The 20088-nt window shown below is 39.0% G+C and overlaps 1 protein-coding gene across 1 annotated transcript in view; it reads right to left on the bottom strand.

Moving 5' to 3' along the window:
- Positions 1-1454: 1454 nt before the first annotated feature.
- Positions 1455-20088, bottom strand: part of SPARC (secreted protein acidic and cysteine rich) — a 34505-nt gene continuing 15871 nt past the window's right edge. The window contains exons 2-10 of the mRNA XM_077468340.1: positions 14873-14942; positions 14565-14618; positions 13103-13196; positions 12106-12227; positions 11567-11687; positions 9065-9198; positions 6629-6777; positions 5202-5350; positions 1455-2227 (exon numbers count right to left, since the gene is read on the bottom strand). Of these exons, the coding sequence (XP_077324466.1) occupies positions 2199-2227; positions 5202-5350; positions 6629-6777; positions 9065-9198; positions 11567-11687; positions 12106-12227; positions 13103-13196; positions 14565-14618; positions 14873-14929 (909 nt within the window). The 5' untranslated portion in view covers positions 14930-14942 and the 3' untranslated portion in view covers positions 1455-2198. The remainder of the gene's footprint in view (positions 2228-5201; positions 5351-6628; positions 6778-9064; positions 9199-11566; positions 11688-12105; positions 12228-13102; positions 13197-14564; positions 14619-14872; positions 14943-20088) is intronic.

A 20088-nucleotide genomic window follows, 5' to 3' on the forward strand; every position in this document is an offset into this window, starting at 1 on the left:
TCAGGTATACTTTAATCTCATTTAAAGACCTTAACATAACAATTTTACAATTTGCTGTAAGATCTCACTTTCTGATATAGCCAAATATCCTTTATTACATTATTTTATTTTATCGTTTACTTTAGTAAAAGCATGAGTGTTATTATTTATTGTTTTACTGCAGCAAGAAGTGTGGATGTTTTATAGGTAAAATACACATTGCAAAGAAAATCTTACAATCATGTGCAAGAAAAAATGAAAACAGGATTTTTTCTTTCACATGATTGTTTTTTTGAAGTCGACACAGCTTAAAGCGGAGCTCCACCCAAAAGGGGAAATTTCACTTGTTTGCACCTTCCACTGCCACATTTGACACTTTTTGGGTGGGAGTGGGTACCTGGCTTTGACAGGTACCCTCTCCAACTTCCGCCTCAGATGGCCACGGCAAACGTAGCCTGAAGTTCGGCCAGCCCTCCTTCCCCTGCAGTCTTCTGGGACACATCACAGGTCCCAGAAGACCATGGGACCATTCACCAGGAGCAGTGTGACTCATGTACACACAGCAGGAAGACGGCTGTGAAGCCGCAAGGCTTCACTTCCTGTTTCCCTTACGTCAGATGCTGGCACCTGCACCCAAAACTGATTGAAGAAACAGCTCGGGTGATGACATTGCTGGATCCCTGGACAGGTAAATGTCCTTATACCAAAAGTCAGCGGCTACAGTATTATTTTTTTTGGGGGGGGGGGAGCATGGAGCTCCTCTTTAACCCCATTGACTATGTCCAGTAAAAATGTACTTGCTAAATGAACGGTCCATTGTGTGTTGTCTCATGTTTTGATATGTGTGATAGATGTCCCAAATAAGTACAGGTTTGTATTAAAACTTTTTTTTTTTTACAATTTAAATTTCACATTCTAAAGTTGTTTTGACTGCCTACATTTGTATTTACAACCAGTGAGATTCACACTGTCTCTGGAAAAATGGTGGAAGGGGATTGATATACCAAAGGATTAGAGCATGTTCACTTCCCAAGTAAATTGTTACTGTAAGTGAATTTTTATTTAGCTAAATTAATGAGTTTAGGTTGTGCTGACGTCAATCATCCCAATCGTGCACGTGCAGAGATCCTGTTTCTTCCATTTTTCTTGTGCAGGATTGAGTATTCTTTGCAAAGTGAATTTTCAATCATTTGTTTCATCTCACTTACTAAGATAAGTGAAATTTTACTTTAAAAGGGAACATATTCTACTCCATTAGTAAATCAGGGTCAAAGTAAAAAAAGGCACTTTGATTAAAAAAAAATGCCCCTAAAATATGTATAAATTACTCTTCACTTTCAGAACACAATAATCAATCTTCAAACCAGAACTAGCTTTTTTAGAGTAAGCATCTATCCAAATGTATAAATTTTATTTCATTAATAAAGCGTAAGACACAGCGCAACCACAGGAAACTGAAAGGAATAAAGGAGAGAGATTTTTTAATCTTTTATTCTTTGTGGAGTCTTGTGCCTCAGTTTCGATGAATTAATGCCAAATTTTCTAGAAAAATTGAAATTAACATTCCAGATAACCCAGCCTTGTGCGTGGCTTAGATGGGAACTTCCCTACACCAAAGAATAAAGAAGCTCCTGTCTTATGTCAGATCCCGCCACCTGCCTGACCCCGGGGTACGAGTCAGGTGTTAACCCCTTCATTGCTGAAGTGTCTCTGCAATAATTGGGGGGCTACTCCAGCAGGGAAGGGGTTAAAGTCCAGCTTTAACGCTCCCTTATCTTTAACTGGCTATCCCTGAACTAGAACAAAAAATGGTAAGCAACACTGGAACAGAAAAAAGTCTTTGCTTTCTTGAAGTTGGAGTTGAAAGCCATTCTATTCAACCTTTGTTCTCAGGAGAGTGAAAGAACATGAAAGTCAGGAATTGAAGGGGTGTAGAAAGCAGAGAGGAAGAGAGAGAGAAATTTGAACTGGATGAACAATGAAATTCTGAGCGAGTGGTAACACGCTGTCATCTCCTCCAATCGCTAATGTGTCTTGCTTCGAAGGTCTTTAGCACCGTTAATAGAACCTGTTCTAAGTTAGCACCATTTTTTTGTCTTTTTGCCGCCCAACCCCAAGAGACAAATATTACAAACTAGAGTGTGTAAGAGGAGATACGAAATAAAATATTACACAAATAATTTCAGATGAGACAAAAAATAAAAAATAACTGGAGTGGCTTAGACGATCATGTCTTGATCCACGTCATCTGCAATAGAGAAGTACAGATATGTGTAAGTTTTGTTTTATTATTACAGTCTTATGGCTTTAGAAACACTGTAAAACATTCATAGTAAATATTTAACTCAAATCAAACTAGATTTTGCTCTGAGGTCCAAATTCATACTTTAAACCCTAACAACAATGGATACAATAAAGAAATCAACCAATCAGATATTTTCTTCCTTAGGCTCCATGCACACTGGCGTAAAAAAAAGTTACTTCAACAGGAGTTTTGTGTTCTGCTTGTAGAAGCAACTCAATGTTATCCTAGGTGTCCATGCAGGCATATTTTAAGATCAACATTTAGAGGCAGGGGAAAAAAAACATCTCCTTCGCTTTTCTGATTGGAGTTCACGGGCAGAAAAAACGTAGAACTCTCCTAAACTCGTCTAAACATTGTACAAAAAATGCTCCGAGAGTTTTTTACTCCAAAGAGAACAGTTTTTTTTTAAGCCCAGTGTGAATGGAGCCTAATGCCCCATACACACGATCGGACTTTCTGACAACAAAACCGTGGAACTTTGTTCGAAGGTTGTTGGCTCCAACTTGTCTTGCATACACACGGTCACACAAATGTTGGCCAACAATTACAAACGTAGTGACGTGCAAGACGTACAGCAAGCCGATAAAAAGGAAGATCGATAATCATTTGATATCTCCATTACAATCGCTAGTTTTACAAGACCGAGCGTTTCCAGCTTGTACTTGATTCTGAGCATGCGGGGACTTGTGTGACAGACTTGTGTACACACGATCGGAAAGTCCGACAACAAAAACTTGTTGGCGGAAAATTTGGGAACCTGCTAGCCAACATTTGTTGGTGGAAATTCCGACAACAAATGTTCGATGGAGCATACACATGGTCGGACTTTCCGCCAACAAGCTCACATCCAACATTTGTTGTCGGAAAATCCGATCGTGTGTATGCAGCATTAGACTAACATTGCTCTGATCAGTATCCACAATGGTTGTTTAACCCCCCTGGCGGTATTCCCGAGTCTGGCTCGGGGTGGAATTTTCATACCAAAAGCAGTATCCCCGAGCCAGACTCGGGACTGCATCGCTGGATCCAGGAGGACGTTTACTCACCTTCTCCCTCGGATCCAGCGTTGTCTCCCCGCTGTACGAGCGAGCCGTGTCTCGCTCGATGCATCACATCGCCGATCTCCGTGCCCTGCGAGCGTTGCGACGCACGGGGACGGAGATCGGCGCCAAATTCAAAAAGTGAAACAAACAGTAAACATACAGTATAATGTAATCTTAGAGATTACATTGCTGTATGTAAATATTTCACATCCTTGTTGTCCCTAGTGGTCTGCCCAGTGTCCTGCATGCAGTTTTATGTAATAAAAACTGTTCTTTATGCCTGGAAACTGGAGATTGTCCATAGCAACCAAAACTGTCCTTTTACATCAAAAATGGTTTTAGACCAGCTAGAAAACAGCGATAATAAATTGGAATCACTCGCAGAATTGAGCGATAGCGATTTGTGAGGAGATCCGTCCTCAAATACTGAAAAGTAATGACAGTGACAATTCTGCAACTGAGCAAATTTCAGTGTTTTTGATTTGATTACATTATTGAATAATTTTTATTATTGTTATATTATTATTTGGTACAATTATTTATAATTATTTATTATATTATAATTTATGATTTCATTTTTCAAACTTTATTATACCCGAGATGTCTGCTAGACTCTGGTTTGGACAGATTTAAGTGAGTTATTCCTAAGAATTGCAGGACTACAATATAAAACGCCAAATTTTCATGCAAAATAATGGTACCGCTTTTAGCACCTAAAATCCGAAATAATCGTACCGCCAGGGAGGTTAAATACTCATTTATACCTGTTTAAATAATGTTTGAAATTCACTTTAAATTACTTAAAATTTTCTTTACTACAGGAAGTGAAAACGACCGCTTCACTGCATGTTTGAAACTATTACAATCTGTTGTACATAAGACATCTGCCTGTCTCGGGGCAACTGTAGACTAGGCTTAAGTACAAAAATAACTACTAGACAAGTCTTATAGGAAACACTGTAAAAGTATACAGTATTTATAAACTATATTTTGGTCTGATCTGCAGCAGAGGGTTGTTGAGGGAAGAGTTTAGGGTACAGGAGAGCTTCTTTCAGCACATATGTAGACATTACTGTAGTGTAAAGTGACTGGTTACAACACTGATATACCAATTTCATTATTAGTGGCCTGTATAAACAGTGCGGGGTAAGGGAAAATTGGAGAATGGGGGTGGAAGGGTCGGGAAGCCAAAAGATGAACAGATGGGACCAGGAGGTGAGCAATAGATGACAACATCTTAAAGCCCCATAGGCACTAGTGTTTTGTTTGTTGTCTTTAAGTTCAACCCAGCAGGGGGCTGAATGAGAAAAACTGACAGCTCAAGAGGAGCCGCTATAGTAACAATCCTACGTTAGTATAGCCTTCTCCCTGCTGTGCTATTGTGTTCTGACAGGGAGGCGCTAACCCACCAGAACACTTCAGTCAGCGCCCTCAGCCATTGGCTGAGAGTGCTGATTGGGAGCCAGTCGGCAGACCTTGTTTGGTCATGCTCCTTTGTTCGGCTGGTTTCTGTAGGACCAACTCCAGTACACACAATGCCACCCAACATTCAGCCCGTGCATACTAGGCTTAAGTGTGATGGCCTAATCTTTATCATTCTAGAGATCAAGACTTCAGTGGGTGAAGTCTGCTAACAGCTCACAGACACTAAACCTAAATTGGAACTCCAGCCAAGATAAAGAATGTTTTTGCATGCACAACCCCATTTCATGATCTATATTTTGTTAATAATCCATACTATTCTGAAACTAAGGAACCTAAAAATTAGGCAAGAACGTTGTCACTCTCACAACTGGAACTTCCCTGCAGGTCATTTGGGTAGATGGAGTCACTTCTAAATGTAGATGCTGTACATGTTATGTAACAATACGTACCATCCTTGATTCCAAAGCACTTAGCCCATTCATCCAATGCAATGTATTTGTCGTTGTCAAGGTCACACTCTTCAAAGAAACGGGTGGTGCAGTGCTCCATAGGGATGAGAGGGGCACGGAGAGGAGACAGCTCGGTGTGGGAGAGGTATCTGTAGGTAAATATAGGACATAAAGGTAAGCAGAAATAATAAAAATACATGTGACTGGGTCTTTCTTCATGTACTCCTTCCTTTTCTAAAATATTACCTACTCAGCATTTACATTATCCACCCTGCCTCGTTTCTCTGAATAGACAATGTATGTAAAAATCCCAGCCCTACTTTTAGGAATCCTTACTATCGCTATCAATGTACACACAAATTACTTGGCTACTTAGGACCCAATGTACACTGTTGTGGTTCAGTAACTTATGCAATACTGTAATCCATAGTAATGGTATCCTAACGCACCTTGCCAGCACACCTGTGTTGTAACACATGGTATTGCACGGCTGTGTGTTGTGATGTACTGGGTTGCAAAAAATAATGCACGTTCAATTTTTAATACAGTCTGGTAAGGTTCACATGAATGGGCTGCCTTAACACAATGCATGTGAAAATGTTGCACAAGGTACTTTAATGCATGTGTGATAACACAATGCATCAGAACCCAACAGTGTGACTGGGTTCTTAAAGTGTTTGCTCCTAGAGTGGCCTGACAGGATTTCCCAATCTACTTTTTTATACAACTTCCCCACAGGTTTTTTAACAATCCCCATGGGAAATCTTCAAATTCTGCTCATGCAAATTGGAAAGGAATGGACTCATTAGTCTACATGACCCTTCCATAAACAACAATAGATCACTGAATTAGCTGTATCTGTAGAATCTTTATATGAGGGGTCTTCAAAAAGCTTTTGCACTTTGTTTATATTTGATAGACTTAAAAAAAAAGTGTGAAGACCCTCGTAGCAAAAGGTGACCATTTCTGTAGGCAGCAGAAAATGACATTTCTCAGAATGGAAGACGATCTAAAACATAGAGTGCTCCTATGAGAAAGTGCTACCATAGAAGAACAAAAACATACATGGTGTATCACACAGCATTCAATCCATGAAAGTACTTCTGCACTGTTCTTCTATGATTTAGTAGAACTTGGCTTCTGAGCAAGTCTGAATGTAAGGTGACATTTCTGGAATATGCTCATGTTCTAACACAACTAAGCCCTGTCCCTTCCTGTGAAGTCATGACAATTCAACCAATCTGTGGCAGGTGAAGAAGGCAGTTACCCAGGTATACATACAATCATATACATGACATTATGTAGGAAAACAAGTTCCAGCATGTGCCCTAAAAAAGTGCACATATAATAATATACCAAACAGAATAAATGCCATAAAATATTGCCCCTACTTATCTACCTTAACTAGAGTAAAAGGTTTTACATACCCATCAATGGGGTGCTGGTCCAGCTGTCCAAACTGCCAGTGAACTGGGAAGATGTACATGTTGTAGTTCTTCTCAAAGTCACGAGCAAGCAGCTCAACGGGGTGGTCTCCAGCCTCCAGACGCTTCTCGTTTTCATGGATTTTCTTTACCTATTATAAAGAATCATATTATTACAGTTAGAATCACTGCCAGACTTCTGGGAAGCCCACTGTGCCCTACGCCATTAGTACATTTAATAGTATTGCTAACATAATATTCATAGTCAACATCAATGGGTGTTGTGGGCTTTTATATGCAGGGTCTTCAAATATTAGACCCTGGAATCCTAAATGTCAGTTTGACAATGCCTTAAAGCTGTGTTTCTCAACTCCAGTCCTCAAGGTGCCCCAACAGGTCATGTTTTCAGGATTTCCCTCAGATGAAACAATGTCTGCGGGGATACCCGCGATCGTCTCACAGAGAGGAAGAACGGGGAGATGCTAATGTAAACAAGCATCTCCCCATGCTGCCTAGTGACACTGTCACTGATCATAGCTCTCTGTGAACGGGAGCAGTGATCAGTGATGTGTCACTCGTAGCCATGCCCCCTGAAGTTAAAATCACTCTCTAGGACACACTTAACCCCTTCCTAGCCAGCTAGTGGTTAACCCCTTCACCGCCAGTGTAATTTTTACAGTAATCAGTGCAATTTTATAGCACTGATCGCTGTAAAAATGATAATGGTCCCAAAGATGTGTCAAAATTGTCCGACGTGTCTGCCACAATGTCGCAGTCATGATAAAAATCACAGATCGCCGCCATTACTAGTAAAAAAAAAATTATAAAAATGCCATAAAACTATCCCCTATTTTGTAGACGCTATAACTTTTGTGCAAACCAATCAATAAACGCTTATTGCAATTTTGTTTACCAAAAATATGTAGAAGAATATGTATCAGCCTAAACTGAGAAAAAAAAAGTATTTTTATATTTTTTTGGGGATATTTATTATAGCAAAAAGTAAAAAATAATGCGTTTTTTTCAAAATTGTCGCTCTATTTTTGTTTATAGTGCAAAAAATAAAAACCGCAGGGGGGATCAAATACCACCAAATGGTCTGGGGCTGAAGTGGTTAACAAGGGATATACCCACACTGGGTATGACAAATTCAGCATAGCGATCATTGTCAACACTAATTACTTTAATATTAAAGATTTTATGTTTAACAACTTTTTTACTGGGCACTCAAACCCCCCTCCTGTCCAGACCAATTTTGTAGCACTTTGAATGACAATTGCGCGGTCATACAACACTGTTACATTTTTTTTTAAAAGACTGAATTTTTTTTTAAAAAGATTATTTATTTTTATATTTTGTTATAAAATTTTGCAAACAGGTAATTTTTCTCCTTCATTGATGTACGCTGATGAGGCTGCACTGATGGGCACCGATGGGCTGCACTAATGGGCACCGATAAGGTGGCACTGGTGGGCACTGATAGGTGGCACTGGTGTGCACTGAGAGGTGACATTGAGAGGTGGCACTGATGGGTGGCACTGAAGGGCATTGATAAGTGGCACTGAGAAGTCGCACTAATAGGTGACACTGATAGCTGGCAGTGATGGGCACTGATGGGTGGCACTGTTGGGCACTGGCAGGTGGCAATGGCAGGTGGCCCTTGCAGGGGGTGCTGACTGGCACAGATGGGGCAGATGTGCCTCTTTCCTCTTCGGGACTGATGTCCCTTGCACATAAGCCAGTGATCTGCTTTTTTTTTCTCCTCATGCTGAGCTTTTGTTTACACACATGATCAGCTGTCATTGTCTGACAGCTGATCACGTGGTAAGGGGCTGGGATTTTGCTTTTTCTGGTTCTTCCCCCCTTCCCTAGCTACATGCTAGTTACATTTGTAAATTAAACCTTTCCAATTTCATAACGTATCTTATTTTATTTTAAAGCCAGTGATGTCATCAAGGGCTCTCAGCCCTGGAAGATGACAATTTTGCTTGTAATCTTCCAACTGCATTCAGTAAATTTGCAAGCAGATTGTCACTGGGCTTCTTAGGAAGCTTAGTCATATGGCCTGCTTTACATCATGTGTGTGGCATTTTGTTGTTGTAACATGGTCATTGGTCTAAAGTACTACCATACATTCTGACATACAGTATGAGAGGCTAGAATATCCTAGTATATAAGACCAATGTACATTGTAATATACCATTTACCTTCTTGTTTCAATACATTGAGTCAATGACCTTCAAAAAACATGCAGATAAGGACTTCTAAATTCAAACCTAATTTACAGTATCTTAACTGCACACTTATTCTGAGTTTATTCTGAGACTCAAAAAAGTGAAGTTTTAGCAGCCAAGCAACTAACATTTACATAAGGACAACAATTGTATGACAGATGTACTTTGAGACAAGATTTGGTTATCTTCACATCTGATTCCATACCCTCAGCTTCTGCTTCTCATTGAGTAAATTGTTGTTCTCATCACGCTCATACAGGCTGACCAGGACATTCTTCAGCCAGTCGCGCATACGCAGAGGGAATTCAGTCAGCTCAGAATCCATGCATGCAGGGATGTCTGAAAGACCAAGTGGAGAAAAGTTTACATTTCTTAACTAATGAGATAAGCGAAGAGCTCAGCCATCTGCACAATCTTCATATACATTGTTAACATATTTCCAAAGTATGACAATATGAGTAACCATGTCTGTACAGCTGGTTCATTTAGCCCAGGTATGTTTTATACAAAAAAAGATATCAAGCAATGTCATCACTACAGGGGATTAAGTAATACACTTTGCTGAAATCCCCATTGGCACTGTTTACATCCTCCAAGGATCCCTGAAAGGAGGTATTTAGTAGGTCAGTTCTTGACTCTACAGCTCAAGGTTCTCAATCGGAACAGAAGCCTCATTGTTAGAGCACTAGCATCTATTATACAGCCTGTTGTTATCTGAATAGTTACTGTAGAAGAATTTCAGTCAAAATGGAGCTTTTGTTTGCCCTTCTGATCTACTGCCTCCCTTAGTGGATTGGAGTACTTCACTGATTGTGTTTCTCACTTACGATGACAGAAACAGTTAACATGCCACAGTCATTAGAAAGGATCTCCTTGACAGCAAGATATTTATACCCAAAAACTCACCTTCTTAGTTAAAATGAGAATTTTACAGAGAAACATATATATATATATATATATATATATATATATATATATATATATATACATAGGAATGTTTGAAGAGATGGGTTCAGTGAAATGTGTGGATTATGGTAGGATGAATCAGCCATTGGCTTCTTAAATGTCATGAGGACTCCACCAGTATGTCTATGCTGGTCGTCCACACTCTAGATATTGCACAAAATGGCTTGCATAAACAACATTATATAAATGAATTACTTAACCATAATGAAATCCTCGTAAATTACTGTGGTAGGTCAACAGAGGTGGGAACAGAGATCTTGCTACCTTTTATCTCTAGGTTTGTAGGCAATGGGTGATTCAACTTGTCAACACCCATCCAAAATGAAAGTAACTGAAACTAACATTTCAGTATTAGCAGGAGTTTAATAAACAGGGCCTCTGGTCATACCAGAGATGTCTGAACAGCAGAGGTCTTGATTAGAGGGCTTAGGGGGTTGCTGAGGAGAGGTGGTACATTTGAATGATACCTGTACTAAAGGTAAAGTTTAATAAGTAGCAACATTATTTTTTTTTAAAAGAAAATTTGTTTCCTTTTTGCAAGCATTTGAAAAAAAAAATGGATTTATTTTGCACAGACATCCATCTTTAAAAAAACTGGAATGTTCTATATAAAACACAGCAAGCCTAAACACATCTGTGTATTGTAGGAATTAATCCCTAAGGGTGGCTTCACTGATTGTTGGCTGAGCCAGCAGGAAACTGACGGCTCACTCCCAGCAGCTGGGTATCACATCTTCCCTCTTGGGACCTACACTTGCTGGAACCAGTCATTTAAAATTCAGTCACCCTGGGGCCCTGTTACAACATTCTATTGGAAAATGTCACTTAGGGGCTTACATTTCCAAACCATAAATGGGAGTAATCATATTACTTTAATGACAAGGTTACTATGTGTTAAAAGTAAGAATTCTAAAAAACAAATTACAAATGGCAGATGCAATATTACTATCCCCATGCGTTTCCCTTTAGGCCCCATCTATGTCCTGACGTTTTATGACTACGTAAGAATATGCTCTTCAGCCCTACTGTCTTTTTTAATTGAAGAAGTTCCCAGTTTCATAAAAATTGGACCAACCCACTTCTAGAACTTCTTGACCGTTTCTGTATCTCTGTGATGTGATGTGTCAAATTTGTAAATCAAAATGGAGAATTCTCTGACACCCGGAGAGACATGGAAGTTGACCACTTGTCCCAGAGCTGAATGGCAAAGGAAATTGCAGCATGCAGATTGGGGTACTAAACAGGTATTCAACCAAGGTAGTCAAAGTTTAATTCATCACTCTCATTTTACAGGGCTGATGGTACTTTCAAAAAAGTTTTTGGTTTGATTTGATTTGCTTACAAGACTTACAAGAATATGCTCAGTATAAAAAAAGGTGCACACTGATAATGCCTTCACAGGCAAAAATTAATCAGCCAACAAGCCTCTGCACATAATCCTACCCCCAGGACCACCAAAATCTATGATTAAGCCCATCGGGTGAAATATGTTGGAGGGTTGATTATGGGGGGGCGCCATGTGCTAGTCCACTTATTAAAGTTTTGCCTGTCACAACATCATCAATGTAAGGCTTTTCTTTTGGATTATACTGAGCCACATGTGGAGAAGTGATGTATGGAGAGCCAGCACCTAATGGCAGCATATGAGGGGGGCACTTAAAGGGTTGAAGCAGTGCATTTTACCTTGACCTTGACAAACTTTTAAAATAGTACCCTGTTATTAAATAGATGCATGACTCACATTTGCATGGTCCAATGTAGTCAAGGTGCAGTTTGTGGCCCTTCTTTGTGCCCTCCAAGGTGCACTTGGTGGCAAAGAAGTGGCATGAAGAATCATAGGTCTTGTTGTCATTACCACAGACCTGCAGGAGAAAATTGAGAAAGGTAATTTTTTAAGCAACAGCTTAACAATAGATACATATTAGCATAGTTGACATCAATGTAATCAGAAAATAAAATCCTTTAAATGCCACTGGGCTATATGTGTATTTTTTTTTTTATCAGGGTTACACACTGGGACTCACTTATGTGATGTATCAGAAATTATATTCTGGATTTGTAGCACACCATTCAGAATGTACATAGTGGCACTAATGAATATATACTAGTCAATTCATGACAACTTTATTTTTCTTTAATTCCCATCCCATTTTGTAGTCCGCTCTTACAGTCATATAATCTATGCCATGATTTGTACACTAATATATTGTCACTAATGTACTGTATTTTTTTTATTGTATTAATTACAGTGAATTGTATATGCTCTATTTGTTTTCTTACCTTCTCAAACTCTCCTACACTTTCGGGGCAGGTAGAAGGATCTTGGCACACGCACATTGGTTTGTTGCTCTCATCAACTTCACACACCTTGCCATGTTTGCAGTGGTGGTTAAGGCATGGATCTGTAAAAAAATAAATCATTTGATGAAAAAGCTGTAAAACATAAGTGGAACTCCATCCAACACATATTTTTCTGAATTTCAAATAGAGTGAGAAAAGGTATTCCAGATTTTTATTGTTGTGCCCCTGTTGAGGTAGCTGCATGTTAGTGTGGATGCATAAGCTTTGAATTTAAAACATGGTGGTGGAGGAGAAATCAATAGCAAAATGTTCTATATCACTTAGTTCCTTAAGAACGGTCTTGCAGGAATATCTAATGGTACCCATTGGACAGAAAATTGTCATCCTTAAAGCGGCTTTTCATGGGGGTACTTGTCATAGAGGAGGAGCCTGGAGTGTGGGCGGATGACACCAGAACAAGAGGATACAAAGCAAGTAAGTATACCATGTTTGTTATTTTAATAAAAAAAAAAAAAATAAGCTTTAATCTCACTTTGGTTACAAGTATCGAAATTCGAAATTCAGCCAGTTCAGTAAGACCCTGACAAATTTTGATCTGTGTGTACCCGCTCTGTTCAACAGAAGCTCATTAGACTCACTTCTGTGGAATGGTCCTGCTGGAAAACCAACATTCAATCAACACCTTAGATGCTATAACTGAACATTAAGACTAATTGAGATTGATTTACTTAAAGGCAAATCAGTTGTTTTCTTTGCAGGTGACCTTTCCCTTAGCTTAGTGAAGGTAGTAAAAAAATTCACTTTGCAAAGAATAAAAGGAAACAAAAAACAAATAGTATTTCTTCTTGAACATAATTGGATGATGGAGGTCAGCAGCGCTTGCCCTCATTCACTAAGCTCTGAGGAAAATTCCTTATGTGTAAATCAACTCTATGAACTCATATAATTTAGGATGCCATTTTTACCCAATACTTACTCTCAGTTGTGGTCTCTTCCTCTTCCTCTTCAGCAATCGCTTCATCAAATTCACCAACTTCTACCTGCACAGGATTTGCTCCAACTGCTGCCTCCTGTAATCAGCAAAGTGTAAATGTGAAAAAACTGCATATTGTAACTTCTTCCTCAGGAGGTTGGCATTGATGGTGTGTACCTCTAGCATCCTTGGTAAATTCCACTTAGGGATAGCTTTCATGCAGTTGTTATGTATATTATATTGTACTATACATGTATTATACATATATTGTTATGTATATTATCTCCTTATTTTTGTGGGACTTTTTGGGCAATGTACTATCAAATGTGGCATTCTTCCTTGTGTGCAATGCTACCAGAGTCTGCTTTTAACACCCTTTACTGCCTCTTCAATGAATGTATTGTATTTAAATCTGCCCTCCCAAAACAGCCCTTTAAAACAGATAAATACACAAATACAATTCCAATTCACATAGTAGTGCTTGCGCTGTTTATCCACCAGTCTGAGCTCTGTACAGTGACTGCAAAAGGCTAATCACACACTAACTTCAGGTACTTAAACTGCTTATATTAAACGAAAATTAAATGACTATATTATGGCTCATTTGCGTTTGCATTGCTCTCTGAAGGTCCATGGTGGATCGCTTTTCAGAAAGCGTTGTGCAGGAGCGGCTGACAGGCATTCAGGAGGAGATAATGCTGCTTCCTGAATGCCTGTTTTTTTTTTTGGGGGGGGGGGGGGGAGTTGACAGTCTAAAGGGTTTTTGAATGGGAATACAGAGCTACAACCACAAGCCTAGCATTTATGGCATGGCCCAATCAACACAAATGTGAATTTTCCCATTGCACAGGTTTCTGGAATGAGCTTAGGGTAGTGGGTGCTTTAGAAATAGCCAGCTGTAGACTGGAAGCATCACAATTCAGTGTAAATATTTTACAGCTCACCATAGATCTTCAAATAACATCTAAAGGTTTTATTGAAGAATGATCACATCACAGTGGGCAAAGTGCATTGTTTCGGAGCCACGTAGGACACCTTCCTCAGGTATGTGATATCACATGCCTGACAAAGAGGTCCAGGGAGGCTCTGAAAAATTGCACTTTTCCCCAATATGATCACTCCTCAGTGGAACCCTATTTGAAGATCCATGGTGTGCTGGCAAATATGTACACCAAATCACATGACAAATTTTGCCATGCAACAAAACAAAGCATGTGTACAAACCTTTCCGGCTGCCTTTGCAGTTTGTAGGGGGGAGGGGGCTGCGATAATATCTGTCTTTTAAATCTGCAAGCAGTTAGACATGGCCCTAATTTCCTATTTTTAGTGTGGACAGTGCAGGACCCCCAAAACCAGGTAAACTTCATTAACTGGCATTGAATACAGCAGGTCTGTTTATAACTTTTCCCTGAGTATTTGCCTTGCTAAATAAGCATGCGTAACACAAAAATATGTGTAGTTTTACCTCTTGCACGACATCTTCAATCACCTCCTCCTCTTCCGGCAAAGCATCCTGTTGCTGTGTAAGATTATAAGTATAAGAGTTAGGTTAGTTACTAAAAAAATACTAATTCTAAATACTATTATTCAATAACCATTACTGTATATAACAGTGATGGTGAACCTTGGCACCCCAGATGTTTTGAAACATTTCCCATGATGCTTAACTACACTGCAGAGTGCATGAGCATCATGGGAAATGTAGTTCCAAATCATCTGGGGTGCCAAGGTTCACCATCACTGGTATATAACATCTATATAAAAAACACTTACAGGTGCAGCTAGTGCTCTGCCAGCCAGGCACAAGACGAAGAAGATCCAGACCCTCATTGTGCAGTCAGACCTGAAGACAAAAAGAACTTTTCATGAGTATCTGGTAAAAGGTTTGTGAAGATTCTCATTCATCCATCTCATGGTAGTTAGTCACATTCAACTGGACTTTTTTATAATGTTGAAGACTTTTCTCAACTTCGTCCAGTTGAATGCGACTAACTACAACTAACTAGTATCTAGTTAAGAACTGACACTAGTGATATATACGCTATAATGGAAAAGTAAGTGTAGAGGCATACCCCACTTTTAAGTACACAATGGGGTTTATTTACTAAAGCTGGAAAGTGCAAACTCAGGCTCACTGCTGCATAGAAACCAATGAGCTTCTAACCCCAGCTTGTTCAATTAAGCTTTGAAACTAAAACCTGGAAGCTCATTGGTTTCTATGCAGAAGTGAGCCTGATTTGCACTTTCCAGCTTTAGTAAATAAACCCCATTGTGTACTTAAAAGTGGGGTATGCCTGTACATGTGATAGACACATAGGGGTTTATTTATTAAAACTGGAGAGTGCAAAATCTGGTGCAGCTATGCATGGTAGTCAATCAGCTTCTAACTTCAGCTTGTTCAATTAAAGCAGTAAACCAAAGAAAAAAAAACATGCAAGACAAAGACATAATGTGCTAGTATGCATCACATACTAGCACAGTATGAAATACTGTGCTAGTATGTGATGCATACTAGCACATGAAATACTGTGCTAGGAACAAAGCCCTCTCAGCAGGGCCCAGTCACCACTGATAGGGCTGACATTTTCTCCCGTCCTTTCTTCCGGGTTCCTGGGCTCTGGCGCTGTGAATGGCCGGAGCCACGATTACATCACTTCTGCGTGCGGGAGCCCTTGGTTCCGGATAGAAGCTCTGGAGTTCTGGCAGAATAAGTCGGACCTTCAGAGCACATGCGCCATTGACAACAGTGTCTGCATGCAGGGTGAATATCTCCTAAACTGTGCATGTTTAGGAGATATTAATTTTACCTATAGATAAGCCTTATTATAGGCTTACCTGTCGGTAAAAATCCCAAAGCGGGTTTTACAACCACTTTAAACTTTGACAAAAAAACCTGGAAGCTGATTGGTTTCCATTCAGAGCTGAACCAGATTTTGCACTCTACAGTTTTAGTAAATCAACCCCATGTTGTAACTTACATATTACTATATTAGGCTTTAGCTTGCAGTGAACCGAGAAAATCTAAAGATACCTAAAAGAGTATCATGTGCCATACAGTAATTAGGAATCATGGAGGGGGGATAGTCAGATAGCCTCCTCGTGTCAATTCCCCAAGATTCTATGTACTGGCAAAGGTGCCTAAAGTGCCTAAGCACTGGAGAAATTTGGAATTACCTTTACAGTATATTGTACTCTTTTCTGTCCCTGAACTTATGTTGATAAAAAGAAGTCTATTTGTATTCATTTTTCAGCATAGCATAGCTTCCCTTGTGAACACCACCTTCCACTGCTTTGGCAGCTTAAAAGGGGGGCAGTTTAGGGATGCCTCAACCCCGTTTTTTTTAACACCCCCAACCACAGGTCTAAGAGAGCCCCAAAATGTAAGTTACACATTTAGCATGCAGTATCATGTACAGTAGCAGCAGTTAATCTTTGATGACTGCACAATGCCTCAGTTAGGTGCAATTGATTGCTACAGGGTGCAGATGCATATCCGCACATGTGTGTGGATAGCATAACAAAATCTCTGTCAGGATTTTTTGACAGACTGTGTCCTGTTGAGGAGAATTCCCCTTGTTTTCTGCACCAGTGACCACACAGGAAATAAGGAAATTTATCTTCAGTAGGGACACAGACAAAAATGAAAACCTAGCAGAAGATTTATTACTTCCCCACGTTATAAAAAAAAACAGAGAAAAAAAATTACTCTGTTGGACTACCTACCAGAAAAACGATTTTACTTCACTTAGCCTGGCCATGTTCTAAGGGGGTGATGGTTAGTGCCAAAGAAGATAATGACAGCCCCTATATGTACCTTGGCATCTGTGAACATGCATTATCCTTTGTGGCAATTCCTGTTATCCTTAAAAAGTGCATCATCTTTAAAGGCCTCTCTTAAGTTATGCGTTGCAGTAATGCACAGTAACATGGACCAATCTAACACAATATGTTTTTATTGGTAATATTGACATGCAAAAATAATTTGAATTTTTATTAAATTTATAGACAAATAGCTGTAAAAGAGGAAATATTAAACCATAAAAAGAAGGTAGATTTACAGTTAAAAATGTATAAACTTTATTTAATAATTTGTCTACACTAAAAATGATGTTTCTGGTGCAAAGCATAGCAAAGTAATTTGTAGCACTAAAAAACAAAAACAAATGAATGCGAAAAATAAATCCGAATCGTAATGGTAAAAAATTGTAATATTAAAATAGTAGTTCATCAGAGTAGGCAAGAAAGGTGTTAGTTAGGGCTGATTAGGTTTAAATAAAAGTTAAGAATGGTTTAATTAGTAATATTATTAAATTTTTTATTTTTTTTATCTTGTAGGGTTCCTTTAACTGATGACATATGCAGATCAAAGATCATACCTCTACATATCATTGAAATAGAAAATACAATGCAACAATACATTATATTTACTAAAATGACATATGTAGACTATCCACAAGCTTCATTTTGACAGACACTCTTGCTGTGTATTACAAAGCAATTCACAGCTGTCATTTTTACAGCCAGGAATTGCTGGAGAAGAAGGGGCAGGTGAAGTAGAGCAGTACATAGGAGATGCACTCTATAAGCTTTGTTGACATTTTTTTAGGATATACTGTATATCATGTTCAAAATCCTCAAGTGGTTAAAAATGGCACTCGAAGACACAAATACAGTGGATGTCAAGGGACCTGTGCTGCAGTCTATCCCAACACACGCTGCAGGTCTGGTTTTTGGTGCCTTGATGGGTGTTGCAGGTGCATTAAGACCACAACAGACCTCAAATTATTTTAGGGGCCCTAAATAAAACAAAGAACAATATGTGAAGTGCAGTAACCAACAGCTACCAGCTACCAGTCAGTTATTATTATTTCATTACTCAAATGGCACTAAATGGATGAATCCTGAAATCTGAGTATTAGCTTTGCATAATTAAGCCTGTGATTTGACTCTTAGATAAATACCAAGACATTTAAACTAGTTAAAAAATATAAAAATATGTAAACACTTATAATTCAATGTAAAATTAAACCTATATTATAGTGATACCTGATTAAATTCTAATACTTTATTATCCACCATCAGGTATAATAAATTAAATATTTGATGTGAGGATTTTGAAACTTGTAGTTGCTAGTTGGGCTGAAATACAACGTAAAACCCCATACACACTATCAGATTTTCGGCTGATTTTTGTCTTCAGATTTACCAAAACCATGTAGTGCAAGGGCCTGCCTGATTGCATACAAATTGAAACTCCTAAGGTTTGATCTTATATTATATGGTTTTGGTAAATCTGAAGGAAAAAAAATCTGCAGAAAATCTGATAGTGTGTATGTGGCTTAAGAGACATAAAACTTGCCATGGTTAAAGGTCCAGGACATAATCTGCATTGGCCACCAGGACAAAAAAAGAGAGTAAGTCTCTGTAATAAGATACAGAAAAAAAAATCTACCAGATATTCTAACCCCTCACCACCCTATGCATGAGGTAAAATAGGACACTTTACAATCCACCTCCGGTTTCTAGCAAATTGTGCCATATTTTGTCTTCCTATACCTCTTGGGACTTCAATGGTGGGACTAGCCAGATGGAAGAGTGACACTTTCAAGGTGGCCTTGAACAAAGGGATGAAGAAGTACAGCTGGGAAATCTTATTTTTGCAATTGGTGACAGAAGTTGCAAGCCAGTGGGGATTATTTCTCAGAGACAGGTGAAATAGCAGTTTTTAATGAGTAGACCCAAAATGGTTCATTTACAAAAGCCTGGCTTGGACAGAAGGGAAAGAAAATGCATATGTACAGTAAGTCGTACTCAAAAATTATAGGCTATAGTAGTTAAATATATATTATTATTTGCACTCTTTCATTACATAAACTCCTATACAGCAAATGTATCATATTTAAAGCATCGTATTTATTAAGACTTTTATTCTCCATATGTTAACCTAGGATATGTCTACACATGTACCCTTAATGTTTTTTCCGGTCAGTGTTTATCTTTGTCAGCTGCCCCGTACACCATGTAAAGTGGCCGGGCTTGTGCAGCCAGCAAACTTCCTTTCATCCTATTTTCTCTGGCCACACCATCCCCTCTGTGCTCTGTCTCTGTGCTTTTTCTCTCACACTGAGGTCATTTCAGCTTTTTTGAAACTTTGATGAGTGTCTGGGTGGAAAATTACTGCCACCGTTGGCAGAACTCAGTGCCCCTTTCCCAGTATACACAGACTGGGGCACCTTGTTTTATTTGGATCCCTCCTGGCACGCAGTATATGCATTCTGGGAGTACATTCCTTATGTCCACAGCTAGAAGATAAACATGGTTATTTAATCACATTGTAGATCAGAGAGCGAAAACACTTTCCCTGACCAAAATCAACAGCAGGTTGGAGATGACTGTGGTGTCCCCAATATTTTCAAGAAGCTTTGGAAAGGTTTTTCTTTTAATCTCACTGCCTCTTCAAGGTTATCCCAAAGGCACATTTTAAAACTTAAAAATGAACTACGGGCTTAAATACTTTATTTGGAATATAATCCACTATAGCCAAAGAGGATATAAATTCACTTTGAATGTGCCAATTGCATTTACAAGTTAGTTTAGTGGTTTGCAAACACAATAGTGACATCATCACTGTGCTGCACATTGCTTGCCTAGAGATCAATCCTGTGGGAGGACACCAGAAGCTCTACCTACTACAGGCTGCCTGCAGAAAACTACAGAGGGAGTGGATACAAGACCAGTCACCCTGCACAAGGAAAACAAGAAGCAATGACTGGTCTACAGTATATCTCAGGAAGCTCTTACACAAAGGTAAAGTAAGAATATGCATGATTATTGTATTTAGACAATTATTTGCTCATGAAGTTCAGCTTTAATGTGTATACTAAGCGAAAAAATGTTCCTTCCATTTGGAGTGAGCAGGGAAGGATAAGAACTAGGTTTTTGTTGCTATGTGGGGCTCTGTTAGAGAGATTTCCCCTCACTTCCTGTCC

This window comes from Lithobates pipiens, unplaced genomic scaffold (genome assembly GCF_037356315.1).
Source record: "Lithobates pipiens isolate NorthernLeopardFrog02 unplaced genomic scaffold, aLitPip1_a1.2 Scaffold_8, whole genome shotgun sequence".
Lineage (NCBI taxonomy): Eukaryota > Metazoa > Chordata > Amphibia > Anura > Ranidae > Lithobates > Lithobates pipiens.